This window comes from Equus przewalskii, chromosome 2 (assembly GCF_037783145.1).
Source record: "Equus przewalskii isolate Varuska chromosome 2, EquPr2, whole genome shotgun sequence".
Taxonomy (NCBI): Eukaryota; Metazoa; Chordata; class Mammalia; order Perissodactyla; family Equidae; genus Equus; species Equus przewalskii.
In genome coordinates this window covers 56,492,090-56,512,451 of record NC_091832.1, presented here as the reverse complement: position 1 = coordinate 56,512,451, position 20,362 = coordinate 56,492,090, and the positions used below count along the sequence as shown (strand labels likewise).

The following is a 20,362-nucleotide window of genomic DNA, read 5'->3' as shown; positions in this document are numbered from 1 at the left end:
TCTGGATCCTTGTCACAACCGTCAAGGAGCTCCCCTGACTTAGTAACTGATGCCTGACATGGCCGGCAGGTTATAAGGAATGGGCGGACAATTGTTGCCTTCAAGTGCCTTCTGGCTGTCATCCTAAACCTCCCCCGCCCCACGCCGCCCCAATCTGTTGGTCACTCTGTATTTCTGCAAATGTCCCTTCAGTCTTCTCTTCCAGTCCACTCCTGCCGCTGTGACTTAGTCCAGGCCTCTCTTAGCTCTCACCTGTGCTCTTGCACTAGCCTCATAATTTGCCCAATTTTTCATCTCTCCAGACAGCATCCACAGGGAAGCATCCCAAAACACAGCTCAAAAATCCCCAGCAGCTCTCTGTTTTCTACAGAATAAAGCCCAAACATCTCAGTTCAGCATTCAGAGGCCTCCTTACAGAGCCACACACCACACAGTAGCCACCACCACAAGTGGCCATGGAGCACCTCAGAAGTGACCGATCTAAACTGAGATGTGCTGAAATTTAAGTGCTCCCATAAAGCCATTGCCCATTCTCAGTGTCTTCCACTTACACTGCATCCAACCCAGAATTATATTGCAGTTATTGCAATAAAGCATATATGTCTTTGAAATTCATCAATAGTCTTTTATAGATCAGAGACTATTTCACTCATCATTGGTTTTCTCCCTAGAGCAGAGATCAGCAAAATTTTTCTATAAAGGGCCGGATAGTAAAAATTTTAGGCTTTGGGCGCCATATAGTCTCTGCCGCAACTACTTAATTCTGCCATGCTAGTGTGAAAGCAGCTTTAGGCAATATGTCAACGATGAGCACAGCTGCGTGCCAATAAAACTTTACTTACAAACACAGGCAGCGAGCCAGGTTTTGCCTGAGGGCCGTGGTTTCCCAGACCCCTGCCCCAGAGCCGCTGGCACAGGGCCTCGCACACGGTAAATGCTGGAGGACTCTGTGATGCCTTATTTGCAGAGCGGGGCCTTTCTTGCTGTGCCATAGGCCTGGGAAAAGTTCAGGAAGAAACCCGAGGACCCCCTGTCACTGTCACTTCCACCCTGGCAGGGTGATGGACACATGGGGCCAGAGCTCTCATGTAGAAACCCTTGCGGGGAGCTGATTTTCTCCTGGGAAAGCAGGGAACACAGCCTGGTGGCTTGGCCTGGAGGATGTGGCTGGGACACTAGAAAGCAGAAAAACCCCCATTTCCTCATGTCTTAGCATCCTGGGCCATCCCACCATACTGCCCAGAGGCCTAGCAGTAAATGTGATGGCGCCCTTTTCTCAGCTTGGGTGCCTGAGACACATATCCACCTTTCCACCTAGGATGGAGGGGTGAGAGTCCCCCCCACATCCCATTTTGTGCCTCTCTCCCTGCACCTGTCACTTCTTTTCCTCCGTGCATTAGAGGACCACAGCATAGCTTATTCCTTACACTCAGTTATAAGCTTCAGGAGGCAAGAACCATGCATGACGCAGCTCTGTATCCTCCGTGCCCCCGAACTCAGCAGCAAGTGGTCCCCGAATGACAGAATTACCCCAGGCCCCATCCCGTTTTGAATTAAATGCTCCCCCTTCGGGGCCCACAAACAATCCTGTGTGGAGGAAGATGCCCCCCGGGATCACGGATTTCCTTGATCTGACTTGTGTTTCCTGGGAACACTGTCAAAGGAGTTTGGGCCCCCGACGAATTTCCTCCTTGGCATGTTATTGGCATAAAGGGTTCTAGTGGGTTCTGTCCCCCTCATTTAGCATTGTGGCACTACTGATTTGGCTTTTTGGAAACTGGTTACCAGGCTTGTGAGCAGAAGCAGAGGGCTCTGCGTGCCACAGCTAGGGGTCACCCAGTCATCAGTGGATGGCCATCCAAGAGAGTGGTGGCATCTGGATGCTGCTGACAAGGCTGCTGTGTCACCCAGACCAATCCTTCCTGGGGCATGGGGGAGGGGGGACACTGGCAGCCAGCACTTGTCACGTCTCATTACGGTTTGGGTGGCATAAAGGACCAAAGGTCGACAATGATTTCTAAAATCCTCACATCCCTAACTGGCTGCAATTCCACACGGACCAGACTGCACGAGTCAGAAATGCTGAGACGTGGTCATGAAAAGCCATGAAGCCTGCCCCGTTCTCGGCACCACCTTCCTGAAACTGAACTAGCCGTCTTTCCTCGCCCCACCTCCCTGCGCCCTGAAGCACTGATTCCCACTCTCCCAGGGGACTGGGCACGGCCCTTTCCCCTCATATGGCTTTGAGCAGCACTCAGAAATCGTGTTGAGATATATTTAAGAGAGTCACTACTGGGAAGCACAGAACTGCATCTGAGACAGACCACACAGAGCATGGGTGGCGGGACACGGGGAAAATCCCAGAAAAGGATGGATTTTTTTTTCCAGAGGAAGATTTGCCCTGAGCTAATATCTGTTGCAAATCTTCCTCTTTTTTTTTTCTTCTTTTTTTGTATGTGAGCCACCAGTGTAGCATGGCCACTAACAGATGAGTGGTGTGGTTCCGCACTCGGGAACGGTACCCAGGCCGCCCACGCACAGTTCACTGAACTTTAACCACTAGGCCATTGGGGCTGGCCTAAGGACAGATTTTTAATAAATTCTTGATCAACTAAACTTGAGTTACCTTGTACTGAACACTGCTATGTATTTTGTGCATCCTAAGGAGAAAAGAGGCCTCAGAGAAGACCCTTGCCCTCCAGAAACCGATCACAGGGCAGAAAGAGGGAAGAAAACGTGAAGAGGTGGTGACAATGCTCATGAGCAAATCAGGGCGACCAGCACCTCTCGCCTGGAAAGTGCAGTATTGACTCAGATTCTAGAAGCTTCCCACAGAGCAGGTGTCAGTGGGTAGTGTTCCCTTTGAGTGGAGTCTGAGAGAGGAGGCCTCGAGGCTTCCTCTCTCTGAGGCTACAAAGGGAAGCAAGGGCAGACGACTCCTGGGCTGCGTCTCCTCGAGTCCCGCCAACAGTCCCATGGGGACGGTTGTGCTCATCTCTCCACCACACAGGTGAGCAGTCCAAGCGCAGAGAGGTGGGGGCCCTATCCAGAGTCACAGAGGGGCTTCAAACCTGGCACTCTGACCTGGAGAAGCACTCCAGCCTCCACCCCGTGCCCCTCGATGGGTCTCCTGGGGCTCCTCCAAAAGCCAGGGCTGGAAGACCCCCAGTGGGTGTTCTATAAATGTGTGCTGGTGGAAGGAAGGGAGTAGGAAAGGAAGGGGAGAAATGTAAGGGAAGGGAAAATGGCCAAGAAGCTGACTCTTCAAGCGTAACTTCACATGCAAGCAACCATCACACCCCATTGTCCTGGCTTCCTGTCCCCCACTCCTCACAGGCTCCTCCTGCAGCACAGGACCAGCCAACCTGGGGGCCTGGCCATCAGGGCGCAGGCCCATGCCTGGAGAAGACACGATGCTGGGGGCTGCATGCATCCCTGAGCAGCCCCCCATACAGGCAGACACTCAGGACATGGCTCACAGCCCTAGTGGAGATGGGACAGTTTCCTAGGAACCTAAACAGCAAGAAACCAGGAGCAGATATCAAAGCATGAAGAGCAAGCTGTGCTGTCTTCCTATTGCTTCCCGGGGACCTCCACGCCTCCTGGAACTTAGGTCCAATTGTTGTTCCTTTTAGATTAGGGGGAAAACATCCCAGGCTGAGCAAGAGTGAGGAGAAAGGGTTATAATGATGATTTTCTGATCCAGCCTCCTCTGCCGCAGGCTGGTTTCTTCGAGGGGAGCCAGGCCATGTTGTGGCTTTCCAGCTCCATCCTAGCTTTTCCTCCCAAGCATTGGCAGCCCCTCGAAGGTGCCCTTTAAAGGCTGCTCTGAGTGGAGAGAGCAAAAGCAAATTAAATATGGGACCATTTATTGCACACACCCCTGGAGTAAATCACAGGGCTGAAAGTGCCACCCACCCTCTGTGGCAGCCCTTGTTTACGGCCTGCGACTGGGGCTGGGGAAGGCTGTCAGCGGGGTTTGCTGGAAGCTGATGATGGGCCTCTCAGAGACCAACGCTGGGTCTGCGGCCCTGGTGGAACAGCAGCAGCTGCTTCAGGAGGAAGGGAGAGAATCTGTGGAGGATGGACTGACTCACAGACAAGGGGGAGGAGCAGAATCCCACTGCAGGAGCCCTCATGGGAGAAGCTGGGGTCTGCATGGGAACGTGGGGGCGTTTCCACAGGGTTCATGCCCCTCTTTGCGGAAAAGGCCCAAGAACTTCCCCGATGCTCCAAAGGAGAGAAATTAATGCAAGAGATGACCCTCTGTCTCGGGGACGGTGGCAGGGGAGGGGGTCGAGGAGATGGGGGGCACAGTTTTGCATCCAAGTGCTGCACTGGCTTACAGAATGTGAGAGCTGAGGAAGACCTGAGGGCTCATCTAATCCAACCCCACTTTTAAAAGACAAAGAAAGCGAGGCCCAGAAAGTTTGAGTGACTTGCTCAAGGTCACACAGAGTGAGCAGCACAGCCAGACAGGAGGGCCCTGCCTCCCTCCCCAGAGCCCTTTCATTACACCTTGTTGAGTGTTTATTGCTGTGCAGTTGTGTGTGTGTGCATGCACACGTGTGCATGTCTATATTGTCTTTTAGGGGAGGAAATTGCAATTGCTATTTCTCATGTGTCATCACGGCCTTTCAAAGTCAAAGAAGGTGGAAGCTTTGAGAAGAATGTGGCCCATTGCCCAAGACTCACTTAAAGTTTTCAAGGATGTCGTGTCCAACTTAGAAGCTTCCAGGTTGAGGTGAGCTGGAGGCAAAAAACCCTTGAGATCTGGACAGACAGAGAGGCCAGTCAGGATGTGTGTGTGTGTGTGCACGCACGCGTGCACACGCGCACACAAGAGGCGACAGCCTGAGATTAAGCTCTACTAGAACCAGGACTGGGCTGTAATCGATCTTAGCCAATCTCAGTCAGGTCAAAGGAGGAGCAGAAAGAGGATGCACCAGGTGTCAGGAGACTGTCCATCCACTCAGCTCTGATACCCTAGTAGGAGCCTGGGGACCAATCCTACTGGCTAAAGGAAGCAATCTCTTTATCTTTGAGTCAAAGTATTCAGCTTAAAAATGAGCAAGTTCTAACCTAAGTGAGAGGCAGGCAAATAGATTCAACAATTAAGCACGTTACAGCCCCTTTCTGGTTGAAAGCGGTCTCTGGGGCCCATCTCCTTCCTCACCTGCACTGCTCATCCACCCCGTAACCTGCCCAACGCTCCAATGAAACCTTTCTCACTGAGGTCAGCAGTGGTCTCCTGATGACCACATGTGGGTGTTGACCCTTCATTCCCCACGGCCTTGGACTCTGTTGACCACTTTGTCCTGCACACCCAGCACCCACTGCCTCTGCAGCCCCACCCTCTCCTCACTGGCTTTGTTCCTTTCTCGGTCCCCTTTGGTCTCCTTTTTGACACCCTTTTCATCCTCTCGTCCACTGGATGCTCCTGTCTGAGCACTAAGGCTCCCTTCTCTTCTCACCCAAACCCACTCTCCCTGGGTGATCTCATCTACTCTCATGACCAGTCCCCTGGGGGGGCTGATGACCCCTGCTTAAGCCAAATTGTGTCCATCCCAAATTCAAATATTGAAGTCCTAACTCTCTGTCTCTCAGAATGTGACCGTAAATTTGGAGAAAAGGCCTTTAAAGAGGTAATTAAGGTAAATTGAGATCATTGGGGTGGGCCCTAATCCAGTATGACTGGTGTTCTTATAAGAAAGGGAGATAAGGACAGATATGCACAGATGCAAGATCACATGAGGACACAGCAAGAAGGCGGCCATCTACAAGCCAAGGAGAGAGACCCCAGAAGGAACCAACCCTACTGACACCTTGATCCCAGACTTCCAGCCTCCAGAACTGTGAGAAATAAATTTCTGTCATTGAAGCCCCCAGTCGGTGGTATTTGTTACTGCAGCCCTGGCTAATTAGTACAACCCCTCAATCTCTATTTCCAGCCCCCACCTTCATCTGAGTTTCCGACCTGCAAACCAGCTGCCCCCTGACACCTCAAACTGAAGTTCCCAAACCAAACTAACTGTCTTGCTCCCCACACCTGTTGTGCCTCCTAGATTCTCTGCCTCGGAGGTGGCTCCCCCATTCCTGACTCCTTCCTCCTACTCCATCCCACATTCAATTGTTAAGTCCTATTGGCTCCTCACCCAGAATCTCTCTTACACTTGTGCTCTAAGAAAGTGGGCTTGGTGCTGTATGCCCACTCTACCTCATCCTCTTCCAAAGCTTTCCCCACAGTGCTACTCTGATCACAGACCTCTCTGCCAGGCCCTCTTTGGATCTGGCCATTGTTAGAAACTATTTCTTTAGCTCCTGGCTAGGCCATCTGCACTGGATGCTGTCTTCAGTTTCAAGTCCCAGGGCAGGCGGGCTAGTCTTCTAGTCCTGGAGGCCCAGCTCCAAGACCATGGTGCCTTCATTAGCCATGTCTCCTGTTTGCTTAACCTCAGAGTGGGGACCAAGACAGTCTTTCTTTGTAACCTTCCCCTGCACGCTATTTCCGTCATTCCCTGTCTGTTAGAAGCCCTTGAGCTGAGAAGCTGGAGAGCTTGCCTCAGAGGCCGCAGAGATGAGGGGAGCTGGAGTGTCTGCTATCTGCTCTGCAGCCAGTCCAGGGGCGGGAGAACCCTGAGAGGCAGAGAGGATGGATGGTGGCAGCTGCCAGCAGGGAGAGAAGTAGGCAGTCCCAGGGTCTGCTGAAGAGAAGAAAGGGGTGCCTGGGCTGCCCAGCACAAAGCTGAGAAGGATGCATGGCCTGTCCCTCAGTGGGGGTCCCTGCCACATCCTGCTGCATGACCAGGATGGAGTGGTCACTCCTTCAAGTAGAGAAGGGAAAGGCCAAGGACACCTTAGAGGCATGAGGGCTGAGGGAAAACCTCTTTTCAATCTTTTCAGTGGGAGCTCAGAACATTGTTCCATGGCCCTCCACAGCAGCCTCCATTGGCATGCCTGACACTGGGGAGAAGGTAGAATGCTTTTGAACCCTTCTTGAAGCAAACCAAGGGGCCTAGGTCAGCCCCTTACTACTGGCCTAGGAGATTGTGGCTGGTTGAGGCAATCCCAAGGTGACCCCAAAGAGCTCAGAGTCTGGGACGGCTTCAGGAAGTCATGTGGACTGGCCCTACCCTCATGGGGCTCCCTGGCTTAGCCACACCTTGTCACTGCCAAGCAATTCCATAAAATGTCCTTGTCTTGAACTTGTCCTACTTTCTTGGGCCGAGGCATCAGGCAGCTCATTTGCCAATATTGGCCCATGCAGGCTCAGCCTTGGTACTCTAGGGGTCAATGCTGCATGCTCCAGAGCTGTGGAATCACTTTCTCAGTCACCAACTGGAAGTTCTGGGGATAAACGTCCACCAAACACCATGCCTCTGAGGAGGGGGCCTTCTGGATTCAAGGCCTTTGCCTTGAGGTTTAATGCATTAGAAATTCCAATGGTAAGGACTTTAGACCAAGTTCTAGATAACAACACTTTCCATTTGTCACTGACTAGGTGCCATGAAGTGCATGTTTTAATACTGAACTAGATGCTTTATGTGTGTTATCTGATTTAATCCTCAGATTCAACACTTTAAGATAGACATTATTAACTCTCTTCTAAATGGGAAATTAAGGCTTAGCAAGGTTAAACGACTGGCTCAAAGTCACCGCTTGGATACAGCAGCACCAGCATTCAAGGCCAGATCAATTTGATCCCAAATCCTACCTTAACCATGTTGGGTCAGTAGTGCGCCAATCACTGCCAACTCCATCTGTGCAGGGGGTCTACTTGTATTGAACGACAAGGCGACTACAGAGGAACTCAAACTCCAAGGAACTTAGAACCATAGATTTGAGTCCTATAGCTTAGGGATTATCAGAGATAGATCCAGGTCTGTCAAGTGTTTCAGGTCTGCTGCATGTCATCCATCCATCCAACCATCCATCTATCCATCCATCCATCCATCCATCTGTCCAGCTAATCAACATGGTTTTTCATTTATTCAAAAAACACTGCTATCAGTCAGAAGCCATCCTTTCTGCCTCTCATCCAGATCCAAATTCTTTCCGGGTGACCTACCTTAGGCATCTAGCAAGACTGAAAGTTAGTCCAGCCACTTTGCTGTGAAGAAATCACTATAAAGGGCATCTGGGCATATCCTGTGGCTTGACGCAGCTGAGAGTCAATGCCAAGGAGCAGTCAGCTCTTGCTGGCACCATGTCTCCTGGGACAACTCTCTACCCAACCTCTTTTCTTGCCCTTACCTCTGCAACCCTCCTGCAGTTTCTCTGAGCTTCATTGACCTGCTCAGAAAAGGTTCTGGCCAGGGAAAGGCCAGGAAGGTCAGCTCACTCCCCCATTCCGGGGGCCTGCAGAGCCACAGGGGGCTGTCAGTGGAGCATGGCCCACTTGTCCATGTCCTCTATTTGTTTTCTAAGGTTCAGCAGTGGCGAGCAAGAGACCAGTACCTCTTTCAGGGTTGAGGGGAAGGAGGTCTCCTGCAAGTGGAACTGGGGCACACACTGCAGGGTGATGGTGAGGATGACTCCAAGGCAGCCCAGGTGCACCCGCGCCGCCTGGAACACCTCTGCGTTGCTTGACTCGGAGCACTCAAGAATGGTCCCGTCGGCCGTCAGCAGGGTCAGCGCCACCACCTGGCAGTGGGAGAAGAGCCACACTTCAGAATCCCTGCAGGCATTTCCCACAGACTTCGGCTGAAGCCCTCACTTCCCTGTTCATCCTTGGAAGTGAGGCCAGGTGTCACCTATTCCCAGAAGATCACTGTCATCTGGCCACAGGGGACTTTCCCGGCTGGGTGTACAGTCACATCCTGAGGGGGTCTCAGTCTTGGGGGATGCAGGAAAGGGAAACGGGGAAAGGAAGGCTATGTCTGGGCGGCATCAGCCCTCAGCAAGGAGGGGGCCATCCATCACATGAGGCTCCATGGGACCCCAGTGGCTTGTCCTCCCACTGCTTGCTCATTCTGTGGGCTTCACTGTTGGGGTGCAGCAAGCCTCTGTGCCTGGAGGACATCTAAGATGAGAGCCGGCTCCAGGGAGCCGTGAGTTCCTGGGTGTGCTGCCTCGTGAGGCAAAGGGAGGATGTGCGTGCATCCGGGTCCTGCTGTCCCAACGCGCAGCCTGGGGGCCAGGGTCCCCTGCTGCCTCTGTCTGCCTGTTGCTTCCTGGGCAGCATCTCAGCCAAGCTGAGTCCTTCCTCTCGTTAGGGGACCCACTCACTGCAGGAACTGGATTCTCCTACTTGGCTACACCCAACCAGCAACCTCTGGGTTTCTACAGAGTGGGCCACCTAGTTGGAGACAGACGATGAACCCCAGTATCTTCCCCTTGGCCCCATTTCCAGAGGAATCCTCTTTCATTGCCTGCTTAAGTACTTCTCCACACTCCACCATCTGCTAATTTGGATGGAAATTGCTTTTGACATGTGTAGTTGGTGCTGGGTGCTCAGGGTGAGAGAACAGATAAAGCTGAACTAATTCTGATGAACGGTGACCAAGACCAGAGAGGGGAAATTGGCAGAAATGGGGCGCGATGGCCCTCTGTGGGAGTGAGGGCGTCAGAATGATTTTTATGAAAACCAGATTTTGTCTAAGAGCCAGAACCGTGAATGAGAGCTGGCCAGTGAAACACATCAGCAGGATCCAGCAGCGAAAAACGGTGGGCATGGATTCACTAGCTGTGTGACCTTGGGCATGTTATTTAACCTCTCTGTTTCCTGGTCTGTAAAATGAGGATAATGATTATCTGAGAGAGACTATGCAAAGCATCAGCTGAGTGCCTGGTGTACACAGATCTTAAGGATGTCCACCCCCTCCCTCACTCCCCGCCATCGTATAATGTGTCAAATAAAACAGCAGGGTTCTCCTACCACTTTCCAGGGGCCTGTCTTGCTCAGCTGGACGTCCTAAGAGAAGGGGCCAGTAAATCTCATGTGCATTTTGATTTGTGGCTACTCAGAACTATTTCCCATAATCTGCTGATCATTTTGCGGAAACTGAGGCAACCAGCTTGACCTCAGCCCTGGGTTGTAGACTAGGACTGCGGCCGAATCGTAACAGGGTGGCTACTGTGTTGTCCTTCCCCCCACTTACCACTGGGCTTCCTTGGGTAGTGAATCCAGCTTTGAGGGGGTAATGACGTCTCCCCGGAGGGCTCCCACTACCTGGGAATCAGGTCCCATGAAACCTCTCCTGCTTGGCTATACAGCTCTCACCTACGGGACGGGCGGGTGCCTCGGTCCTCCCCCTGCCCCACTCACTCCACCCCCTCAGGAGGCCCCTCTCCTGCCTGGTGATGCTCTGAGGCTTTTGTGGTAGGAGAGGGAGGCGGCAGGACAGGAGCGGCCAGTGTGTGTGCGGTGCTGGTGAGAGAGCACAGTGAGGTTTTCAGGAAGAGGGACCGTGAATTAGGTTTCCTCTCCTGGAATTTGAGAAAACAAACACAAAACAGAGTGGACCCCTTAGAAATTGCTTTTGGCTGTTTTCTCTCCATCTCAGCGCTGCTCTGAGACTGGAGCACGTGGGCCGGCTCCCAGAAGTCACAGGCAGACAGTACCTGCCCGGGGGGGCTGTCTTGCGCAGACTGCTGCGCAGGGGAGAGCCCCACCCCTGGGGACCTAACTGGGGGACACTTAAGCGGTCAGTAAGGTCCCACCCCCAGCAATGCTGAAATTCCTTTGACAGCACAGAATGTGGGCTCTGGAAAGCGCCTGGTCTTACTCACAAAGCCCATTGCAAACATTTATTGAGCACTGACTGTGTACACTCTTATACACTACGGCAGGGGAGCAAAGTGAGGTAGCCAGAGGCAGAGGCTTGCCCTGGGTCACACAGACAATAGTGGTGGAGCCGGGATGCAAAGGCAAAGCCCCAGTGCTTAGTGGTGACGCCCCAGTGGCCAGAGGCCACACGGCCCACCGTGCGGATGAGGTCCTGCAGGGAGAAACACACAGCAGGTGTGGAGTGACAAACCAGCTGCAGGCTCTCACCCCTGATGGAGCGTGCCCGCCCCAGCAGCCGGCTCCACGGTGGCACAGCCTGGCTCTCTGGGAAGCCCCTCCTAATACTGAAGGTTGAAAGAGTTTGTCCAAAGGGCGGCTCCTGACCAGGCATCACCGACTGTCATTGGGTCAGCCACACATTTAACATATGCCATCTGTTTACTCCCCCTGGAGGGAGGGTTATTCTCCCCATTGCAGATGAAAATGGGAGTGTCCAGAGGAGTTAAGTAACCTACATGCGCATACCCAGTGTGCGTTGGAGCCAGGTTTTGAACCCAGGTCTGAGTCTAAAATGTGTGCTCATAACCAGTTCCCTAAACTGGACTCCAGTGAAGTTTGAGAAATGCTTTTTGATGAAGGTCGGGTGCAGATCCCAGGCCCACATATGCTGGGCTCTGCCTCAGGCAGCCCGCGCTCCTGTCCTGGCCCTTCACTGCCTTGCTAACCTGGAGAGGCTCCTGGCCCCACCTGGTTCCTGGCTCAGACCTTTCAATGAGGATAGAACCCCTTGCCCGGCTGGCCCTTTTCCACGGGGTGGCCAGGAAGCTCCTGACATCAACATGCACTAGGGCTCCTTTGTCACGACTGTGTGTCTGTCAGGGACGGAGAAGGCTTAGAGAAGGACATGATGATCCTGGAGGGCACCTGTCGAATCTCCATCAGAGGGAGGACCTGTGATGGGTTTGAGGCCCCACAACTGAGCCGACACTGCCTGTGGAGGTCAGATTTCCGAGGAGCCGTGGTGAAGAGGCGGTCCGTCCGCCCTCCCCCGTCCCCTGCGGTCGTCAGAGCTGGGGAAGCGGGGGACTCACCTGGGTGGCCAGGATGCCGTGCTTGATCCCCGTGTTGTGCGTTCCAGACCCAATGACGCCAGCTGCAGTCACTTCTGACACGGCTCCCAGGCTGGGCTCAGCAGGAGGGAGGGAGAGGGACACAAGGGACCAATCAGGCCTCCCTGGGACAATGGGTTCCCGGGGTTGTGGTGTGAGGCCCCTCAGAGCAGAATAGTTGATTCACCTCCTGCCTGGGTTCTCCTCCCAAATTCCCCATGACTCAGCTTGTCTGACTCGGCCACCCGTCTCCTCTGTGTGCCTCAGTTTCCCCGTCTCAGTGGCCTGTTGGCTCTGAGGTTCAGCTCTGAGGGCAGGCCTGCCTGCCCGCCTCTGGGGTTTCTACAGCCTAGAACATCCCTTTCCTCCGCCTTCCACCTGCCAGCACTGTCTTCTCCACCAACCAAAGGCCAAATGCTCCTACGAAGTCTCCTCCAGACCCAGCCCATGGAGGCCTGCAGAGTCCCAGTGGGGGCCACCTGGTCCCAGTCGCACACAAGTCCCAGGAAGGTGTGGGAGGTGGGGCACCCGGAGCCTGAGGGAAGGAGGAGACGGCACCACGTGGCCCCCTGCTCAGAAACCTCGGGGGCTCGTCAGGGCCTCCCTCAGCCTGGGGTTCCTAGGATGACTAAGAGGAGGGTCTGTGTGCACCGAGGACACATGCCCACAGGGGAGCGGGAGCCCAGAGGCGCACCGGGCAGTGATGGAAAGACGCACCCGGATCAGGGGCGGGGAACCAGAGAGGGTCGAGTTGAAACATGGGCTTCTCCGGAGCTGTCTCTGTGACAGCCCTGCCCTGGTGTTAAGGAGGTGGTGCTGGCACTTAGCGCAGGCCCAGGGGTTGGGAGCCGCCGACCTTGGCTCCCTGTACAGAGATGGGCCCCCTGGCCACAGAGCAGGACCAGCATGGAAGTTCGTGGAGACACTCCCAGCCCACCCCTCCCCTCCCCTGGGTGTCTCTTTGTCCCCATTAGCTGGGTTTCTTGGTGGTATGACCCCTTCTGAAAATACCAGAAAATGCTGCCCTGGGGAAATACTCCAGCACGTGGAAAGGCAAACGTATGGTGATGTTCCTCAGGGTGTCGTATATCAGAGAGAAAAACCAAGAGCAGCCTGAAGGCCCAGCACACGGCTGTTAACCGAACCACAGTGCATTTTGTCTGCCCCGTGGAGTTCACCAAGGCTAAGAAGCGAGGAGGAAACAGGCCGGGACTGTGTTGAAAGAAAGAAGCTGGATATAAGCAAGGCCCTCTGGGAGACGGGCCTCCAAGCAAGGGTCAGACTCTGGCCCCCGACAGGGTGGAGACAACAAGCGGAGGGTAGAGTGGGAGGCATCAACAGAGCCAGGAAAATGGATGAGAACTAACATTCGCTGAGCACTTACCACATGGGGCATCTTCAACTCTTCCAGTCCTCTGAGCACCCCTTTTCTATACACCCATTTCCTAGATGAGAACTCCCGGCCCAGATGGGTCAGGAACTAGGCTAACAGCTAGAATGAGGCAGAAGCAGGGTTTGCACCCAGGCCGTCTGCTTCTGGAGCTGGGGCTGTCCCCACACTGCCATCCCACTGCTGAACAATGGCGCCTGTGTCCTGCCCTGTGTGGCCCGCTACACAGTGGAGCCCTCCAGAGCCCCAGCCGGTGACTTTGGGAAGCCCCTTTGCCTCAGACCTCGGCCTCTTCATCTGTAAATGGGGTTCTGTTCCTTCCTCCCAGGTTGGCAGGATGATGAAATGAGTGAGACCAGCAGTGGCGCGCGGCCTGACGCAGCTCTGGTCTTCCCTCCAGCCACAGCCACTCCTGAGGTCCCCACAGCATCCTTGGCTGTGGACCCAGGCGGCCCGGGACACACAGGATGAGACATCCCAACTCCCTTTGAGTGGCAGGTGAGCCTCGTGCAGGTGGCCACTTGAGGAGGACGAGGTCCCCGCGGAGGACAGAGATACATCACAAACGGCACAGAGATGCTTCAGGGCCCAGAACCTCATGCCCATAATAATACAACACGTCTCCTCCCGTCATCATTGGTCATGGGCTCTGTCCCACTGCAGGGCCCACACGCTGTCCCTCTCCTGGGCTTTGGCTCATGCTGTCCCCTCTGCCTGAGTCCCTTCTCTCCTCTCTTTTCCCTGGTTTATACCTACTCAGCTTTGCGGACTCAACCCTCCTGCAGGAAGCCTGCCCTGATCCCCATCCCTCACGTATCCCCCTGTCTGCCAGGGCTGAACCTGGGCCCCTTGGAGCCCCACAGTGCCTGAATACTTCTCTGACCTTGAACCTGCAGCCCTGCATTATGCTTGTCACCTGCTGGGAGCTCCTTGTGAGTGGGGTCTGGGTTTTGGTCATCTCTGCCTCTCCAGGGCCTGAACAAGGCCTGCACGTAGTAAACACTCTAGAAATGTCTGAGTTGCAATGACCCTTGGAGAGGCAGGAACAGAATGGTTTCCAGAATAAAAAGTTGTAGAGATACCTTAGGACCTACAATAAGAAAGCTGGGGTGAACTGACCACCCACACTTGAAGACCAACTACAGGCTTCCATGATTACAATTTCCAGCTGTGAAGAGATTGCTACCCCAATGTCCAAAACACCTCCGTCACCTGTTTTAATGGTTGAAATCCCACAGTTAGAAATTCATTACTTTGCCTGTATTTGACTCTTATTTCAATGGAAACCCTCTGATGTTAAACCTGAGTAATCACTGACCCCAGGTTTGCATGGCTGAGCCACAGGAAGCCCTGTAGCCCCGTCAGCATGCTCTTCCGTTCCTCTGAGTGCTTATTTTGCATATCCCTCTGTCTGAGTCCCTAAGTTGTTGGTCGCAAGCTGTAAGAAAGACTTTCCCATGGTTTTCCCACCCTTGTACAAGACTGATGTTTGAAGCTCAACTCGTCTCTGGCCTGTTTCTTTCTATTCTCATACACAGCCCCTGAATCCATGGGAGATGGGGAAATGGGTACCCTATAGAGCAAGAACAGAGGTCCAGAAAAACGAGGTGCACCCTGGGAAGCGCTCCTCTCTGGCTTCTGCCAGATCCTTGAGTGTCTGGTTGAGGCCGGGGCAGGGGTAGTGGCAGCACTGGCCCACCCAGGAATGGAGGAGGGGGCTCTTACTTGGATAGGGCCAGGCCGTGCTTGTCCAGCTGAGGGTGCAGGTCAGCCAGGAGGATGCCGGCCTCCACCGTCACCTGCTTCTTCTCTGTGTCCACCTGCAAGAGACCAGCACAGGCTGGGACAAGCTAGACATCGCCCAGCCCTCGTCCTGTGGCCAGGCTCCCTGTGAGCACGAGCGTGTCTGTTCCAGCCGGGGGTCAGCTCCAGCCACTCCTGCTGCAGGCAGCAAAGGGCATACTGACAGAGCCCTAGAGTGCTGGAGCTTCGGGAATATTCTGTGTTACCCCTTCTTTTTCCAGGGCAAGGAGATAAGGAGCAGGGATGAGAAGGATTTGCCCAAGGTCACTGGCAGAGCTGGGACTAGAACTCAGGCCTCCTCCTTTCCCCCACCCCACCCGACCCCACCCGGACCAGGAAGGAAGGTGGGGTTCCTTGTAGCCCATGCAAAGTCACCAACTAAGCAGGGCCTACTCCTGCGGGGGCTCGACTTTGCTAGAGGGAGTTCAAATTCTCCTCTCATCCTCTGACCCTGGGAGGACTTAGGCAAAGACCGAGAACTGGAAGGGGGAGGTGGGGGGACAGCCATTTGGCATCTGTGGGGTGAGAAGTGTGCCGTGTGTTGAGACCGCCACAGCAGCCCTGGGAGGCAGGAACAGTCTCTCCATTTCACAGCAAGGAGACGAGTTCAGGGACTTTAAGTCACTCGCCCAAGGTCACACAAACATGGGTGGTGGAAATGAGATGAGAATCCATATCTGCGTGACTGCAAAGCACAAGCTCGGCCCCCGGACCCTGAGCACAGAGCCCGGCAAAATCAACCGCTGGAGACCGATGCTTACTAATCATCAGTCAGAGTTAATTCCTGCCATGACTGATGTCCTGACCGGAACATTTTCTACGAGAGGGAGACCGTCAGTCTGAGCAAATAAGGGAAGAGTAGGGAGCAGCCCAGAACCTCTGCTAGCTGGCTGGTGGAGGGAAGGTTAGCCGGCAAAAATTACAGCTCAGGGGAGCTGGCCCCGGCAGGAGAGGATAGGAGTCTGCCTCACGTGTGGCACACCTGTCTGGTACCCTGGCTTCCTGGCAGGCACCTGGGGGTACTCCCCAAGTGCTGGCTGAATTGTGTGGACAGTATCCCTGCACAGGGCTGGTGTCAGACTCCTGAGCCTGTCCCCTGCTCTGCTGCTGATCAGCTATGTGATCTTAGGCAAGTCACTCGCCCTGTCTGATCCTCAGTTTCCCCATCTGTAAAACCAGTTAAGTGTAAATCCTTCTGGATTTGTCATTGTGAGTCCATCTTTGGGGACCTGACTTGCCGTTCTTGTTCTACAGAAGTGGAGAGGAAGCTCTGGCGGCGGGGGGTTGGGGGGAGGACATCTCTTCTGTGGCCACAAGGGGGCGCACAGACCAGACAAGCGGCCTGAGCAAGCCCAGGGAGGGCTCTGGGGAGGGGGATCACCGGTGGGCCAGGACTTGGGGTGTCGCTTTGGGACTGGGGCAGGGAGGGCATCAGGCCTGAGGGGGAAGGCTGAGAGTTTCAGCCTGGGGTCTGGGGTGGAGACCGAGGCTGCCGTCTTGGGGGCTGCAGAGGTGGGGAGGCGAGGGGGTCGCGTACCTGGAGGACCCGGTTCATCTTCCCCATGTGGATCATGAAGCCATCGGTGCAGGCGATGTCCGAGGGCGAGTGGCCGCCGCCCACCACCTTCACTCGCTTGTTCTGCTGCCTGGCCAGGGCCAGCACCTGCCAAGGCGATGCCTGAGTCAGCCCCGGCTCAGGCCTTCCCCGTGAGGCAGCCAGCCGGCATGCAGGGCCTGCGGGGCTGGGCGTCCAGGCTCTGCACCCCCCGGCCTCCAGGGCCACTGCCTGGCTGGAAGCTGCTGTGCAGGCCACTGCAGGAAAGAGCCAGAGCGAAGGGCCGGGAAGTGAGCAGGATGGAGAACACAGGAAACCTTCTGAAGTGGGTCCCCGCGTGCTGCCCCCGCCGTGGCAGGGGCGCTTCCACAGGCAGATCTGCGCCTGTTTCCCCAGCGCAAAACCTTGCAGGCGCTCCCCAGGGCCTCAGAATAAGGCCCAGGCTCCTCCAGGCAGGGACAGTGATTTAATATGGCTTTGCTCCCCCCATGTCTACCCCAGGCTCAGCCCGAGCAGGCAGTCTCCAGCGATCACAGAATGGATAAATAAACGAATGCATGATGTCACCGAAATGAACCCATCCCTTTTGCCCTCATGTACCTGCTCAAACGCCCTCCCATCTGAGTCCCACGGTTTAGCCACAAGGGGCTCCTCGAGCAGTGAGATCCGGCGATGCGCCAGCACCCGTCTCCACCGCCTCCCCTCCCCTCCCCCAGCTCGCGCGGCAGGCTTAAGGCGCCAGGTTCCACAGTAAGGAAATCTATTTAACACCGCGTTCCTCGAGCCCCCTTGACCACCCAACCTGTTTTTATTTTCACTGACCCTACTTGCCCTCCACGGAGCGCGGGCCTCCGCAGCCTCATCCGTTAGTGATTCACAGCCGTGCTGGCCGACGCAGCCCGGGAGCGGCCTCCGCCCTTCCCTTGGCTCTGGCGAAGCCCCGTGCCTCCGCGCTCCAGGCCCTCTGGGCTGCTCAAAGCCCCTCTGCCGTCCCTGCCTTCCTCTCCCGCCCCCGACCCTGCTCGGCCTCCCTGCAGCCGCGTCTGAGGAGGCTCCAGGCCTTGTCTCCTTCCCTTCGCTCACAGCGCCCTGTGGAACTCTTACTCATCCTCCAGGGCCCAGCTCAGGGACCGCTTTTCCTTTATGAAGCTTTTCCTGCGTGAGAAGCTGGGGGCTTTGACCTCAGACAATCCCTGGTGTGGATCCTGGCTCTGATGCTTATTATACGGGAAAATTACAAAGCCTCTTCAGCCTCAGTTTGCTCATCTGTAAAATGGGGATAACAATCACCACCTCGCAGGGGGTCGTGAGGGTTGATGAGACAGTAGATACAAAGCACGTGGTGCCGAGTTAGAGGGTCACTTCGTGGTGACTGTGTCGTTCCTACTTCTGTCCTCTCTGAGCGCCCGCGCACACTCACACCCGTGCACACACACACTTGTGCCCACACTCGCACACATGCACACACACTCAGGATGATTTTCTCCCTCTTCTCTACTCTACTAGTGCTGGTGGAACAGCATCTGCACCCTCTGGAGTGAGTTGTACGCATGCTGTCTTAGGGGCAAGCCTTTTAAGGGCAGAGGTTGGGTCTTGTTCATTCATTCATTTATTCCTTCATTCACTCCACACATATTTATTAGGTGCTTCCTGTGTGCCGGGCACACTGCTGGGTGCTGAGGACAAGATGGAAAACAACACATATTCTTATGCGGAAGAGAGGCAAAGCAGGAGAATGTTCAAGTCAACCAAGTAATTGCAAGTCATGCATATGCAATGAAGGCAACAACAAGGAGCTGAGAGAGAGACACGACTGGGGACGTACTTCATTCAGGTGCCTGGGAATCCATGAGGAGGAAGACAGCAGGTTGAAGGCAAAAACAAACAAAAAGAAAACACGTGGAGAACGTAGATTTGGGCATTTAAGTTTGTGACGTCTTTGAGACACCCAAGAGAGAAGTCATGTGTGAGTCTGTAGCTCCGAGGAGAGATCTGAGCTGGAAAGGAGTCTCTGGCAGCCATCGACGGGCACAGTGGGTATAACGTGGCAGCCAGGTGGAGCTGGAGCTGGGGAAGAGGGGCCAGGGGCCAACTGCACGGAGCTCCAGCCTAGCCAGCAGCTCGGGGCGGAGGGGTCTTAACTCCCACAGTCCATCCCCCAGCCTCCTCTCTCGGCCACTGCCTTGTCTCTAGGGCCCGATGGAGCTGGAGGTCCGAGGGCTGGGCCATCTGGCCCTGTGCGTAGATGGACACTCACCTCTTTGATCTCCTCCACGGATGTGGGCTGATAGTACATCTCTGGGCAACAGCCATAGGTCTTGGCCCAGTTTTGGAACTTGACCCCTTTGTACCCATGGACCTGTGACAGGCAAAAAGCAGGGCCACCACAGATATATCACTGTGGGCGGCCCTGCCCCCACCCTGCTGTCCTGCTGTTGTAGAGAAGGAGGCTGGGGCCACGGCACTCAGCCTGGGTGCCCTCTCTGCCCTGATCACCTCTCGGGCTGGCGGGAACTGAACACGGCGGCAGCTCTGAAGCTGCGCAGCCACATGTGGACTTCCTGCTGCCATCTCCCTTGTTCCCTCACAGTCAGCGGGCAGACAACTCTGCTCATTCTTGGAAGGGGCTAATTGGGGTCAGGAGTGGAGCCCGAAGGAGCAGGACTCAGGGCTCCTGCCTGGGGAACCTGGCAGAAGGTGTTCTTGGCTGAGGAGGACGATCAGGTAAGGGCTGCACGAGCTGGCCTGGTGGCCCCAGAAAGACTCGGAACTGGCCTTCAGCTTTCCCACCAGCCTTCTCCTCCCGGGAAGGGGTACGTCTGGGAGTCTCCACAGCAGCCTTCTTGGCCTTTAGGCCACAGCAGGGAGCCCTGGGGAAAGACTCCCATTTGTGGGACACCCGCTGGGTGCCGGCCCTGTGCTGGGATCCTCTCTGTATATCATTTACCTTGCAATAATGCCACGAAGTAGGTGGCTGATATCACTCTCATTTTCAGAAGCTGAAATAGGCTCAGAGAGGTGAACTTCCCCAAGCACACACAGCAGCCAAGTGAAGACACTGGAATCCCACCCAGGCCTCCTCTCCCAGGCCTTCCCTGACACCCCAATGCCTCCTCAGAGCCGCTAGTGCAATTCAGGAGGGTCCCTGTGGCTTCTCCTTGGCCCCAGATTTAACCTAATTTAGCCCTCCCATGCCTGGCTCATGGGCCCAGCCTGGACACAGCCCGGCTGGGCTGACCGGCTGTGCCATGTAGCCCTACCATGCTTCCAGTGGTGGGTCAGTGGACTTGGTCGACTCTTGCTTCCTCCAGGAACAGAGCACTGGGCAGTGGGGTGCAGAGGTGCAGCCAGGGGGCCCGAGCAGGCAGCACAGCAACCTTGGCACTCAGGGCTGACTCTGAAGCGGCTGCACACCCAGGGTCTTTGAGTCCCTGCAAAGGTGGGTAAACAGTGATGCAACAGGCTCCACCCGGACAAACAGTGGCTCAGGCCTGCCCCCTGCCCAGGGCCCTCCCAGACAGCAAGGTGGAAGCGCCGAGTCTAAGGGGCGGCTGCTGTGTTCTGGAAGCTGCTTAAGGTCTGTCGGGGCAGGGAAAAATCCTCTTTCTATCTTCTCGTATTCTTATGGCTGGACTAACAATAAAATTGACACAAGACCAGATTAACAGGACAAAACCCCAATTTAATTATGTGTGTACCTGAGAATCATGAAAGTGATGCTCGAGGAGTCAACAAAGCAGGCAGTATATGTGTCTTTTACACAAGGAAACAATCAG

General features: G+C 55.0%; 1 protein-coding gene across 3 annotated transcripts in view; it reads right to left on the bottom strand.

The window, feature by feature from the left end:
* Nucleotides 1-20,105, bottom strand: part of LOC103550421 (L-gulonolactone oxidase) — a 30,867-nt gene extending 10,762 nt beyond the window's left edge. For 2 of the 3 annotated variants that reach the window (XR_011537693.1, XM_008519299.2), the window contains exons 1-6: nucleotides 19,847-20,035; nucleotides 18,844-18,945; nucleotides 16,569-16,694; nucleotides 14,954-15,048; nucleotides 11,821-11,911; nucleotides 8,458-8,643 (exon numbers count right to left, since the gene is read on the bottom strand). Coding sequence is in view for 2 of the 3 variants with exons in the window: in XM_008519299.2 (XP_008517521.1) it covers nucleotides 8,458-8,643; nucleotides 11,821-11,911; nucleotides 14,954-15,048; nucleotides 16,569-16,694; nucleotides 18,844-18,945; nucleotides 19,847-19,849 (603 nt within the window). In the remaining variant the exon portion in view is untranslated. Of the gene's footprint in view, nucleotides 1-8,457; nucleotides 8,644-11,820; nucleotides 11,912-14,953; nucleotides 15,049-16,568; nucleotides 16,695-18,843; nucleotides 18,946-19,846 lie in introns of all 3 variants that reach the window. The other variant, XM_008519298.2, reaches the window with a different exon arrangement.
* Between the last annotated feature and the right edge of the window lie 257 nt (nucleotides 20,106-20,362).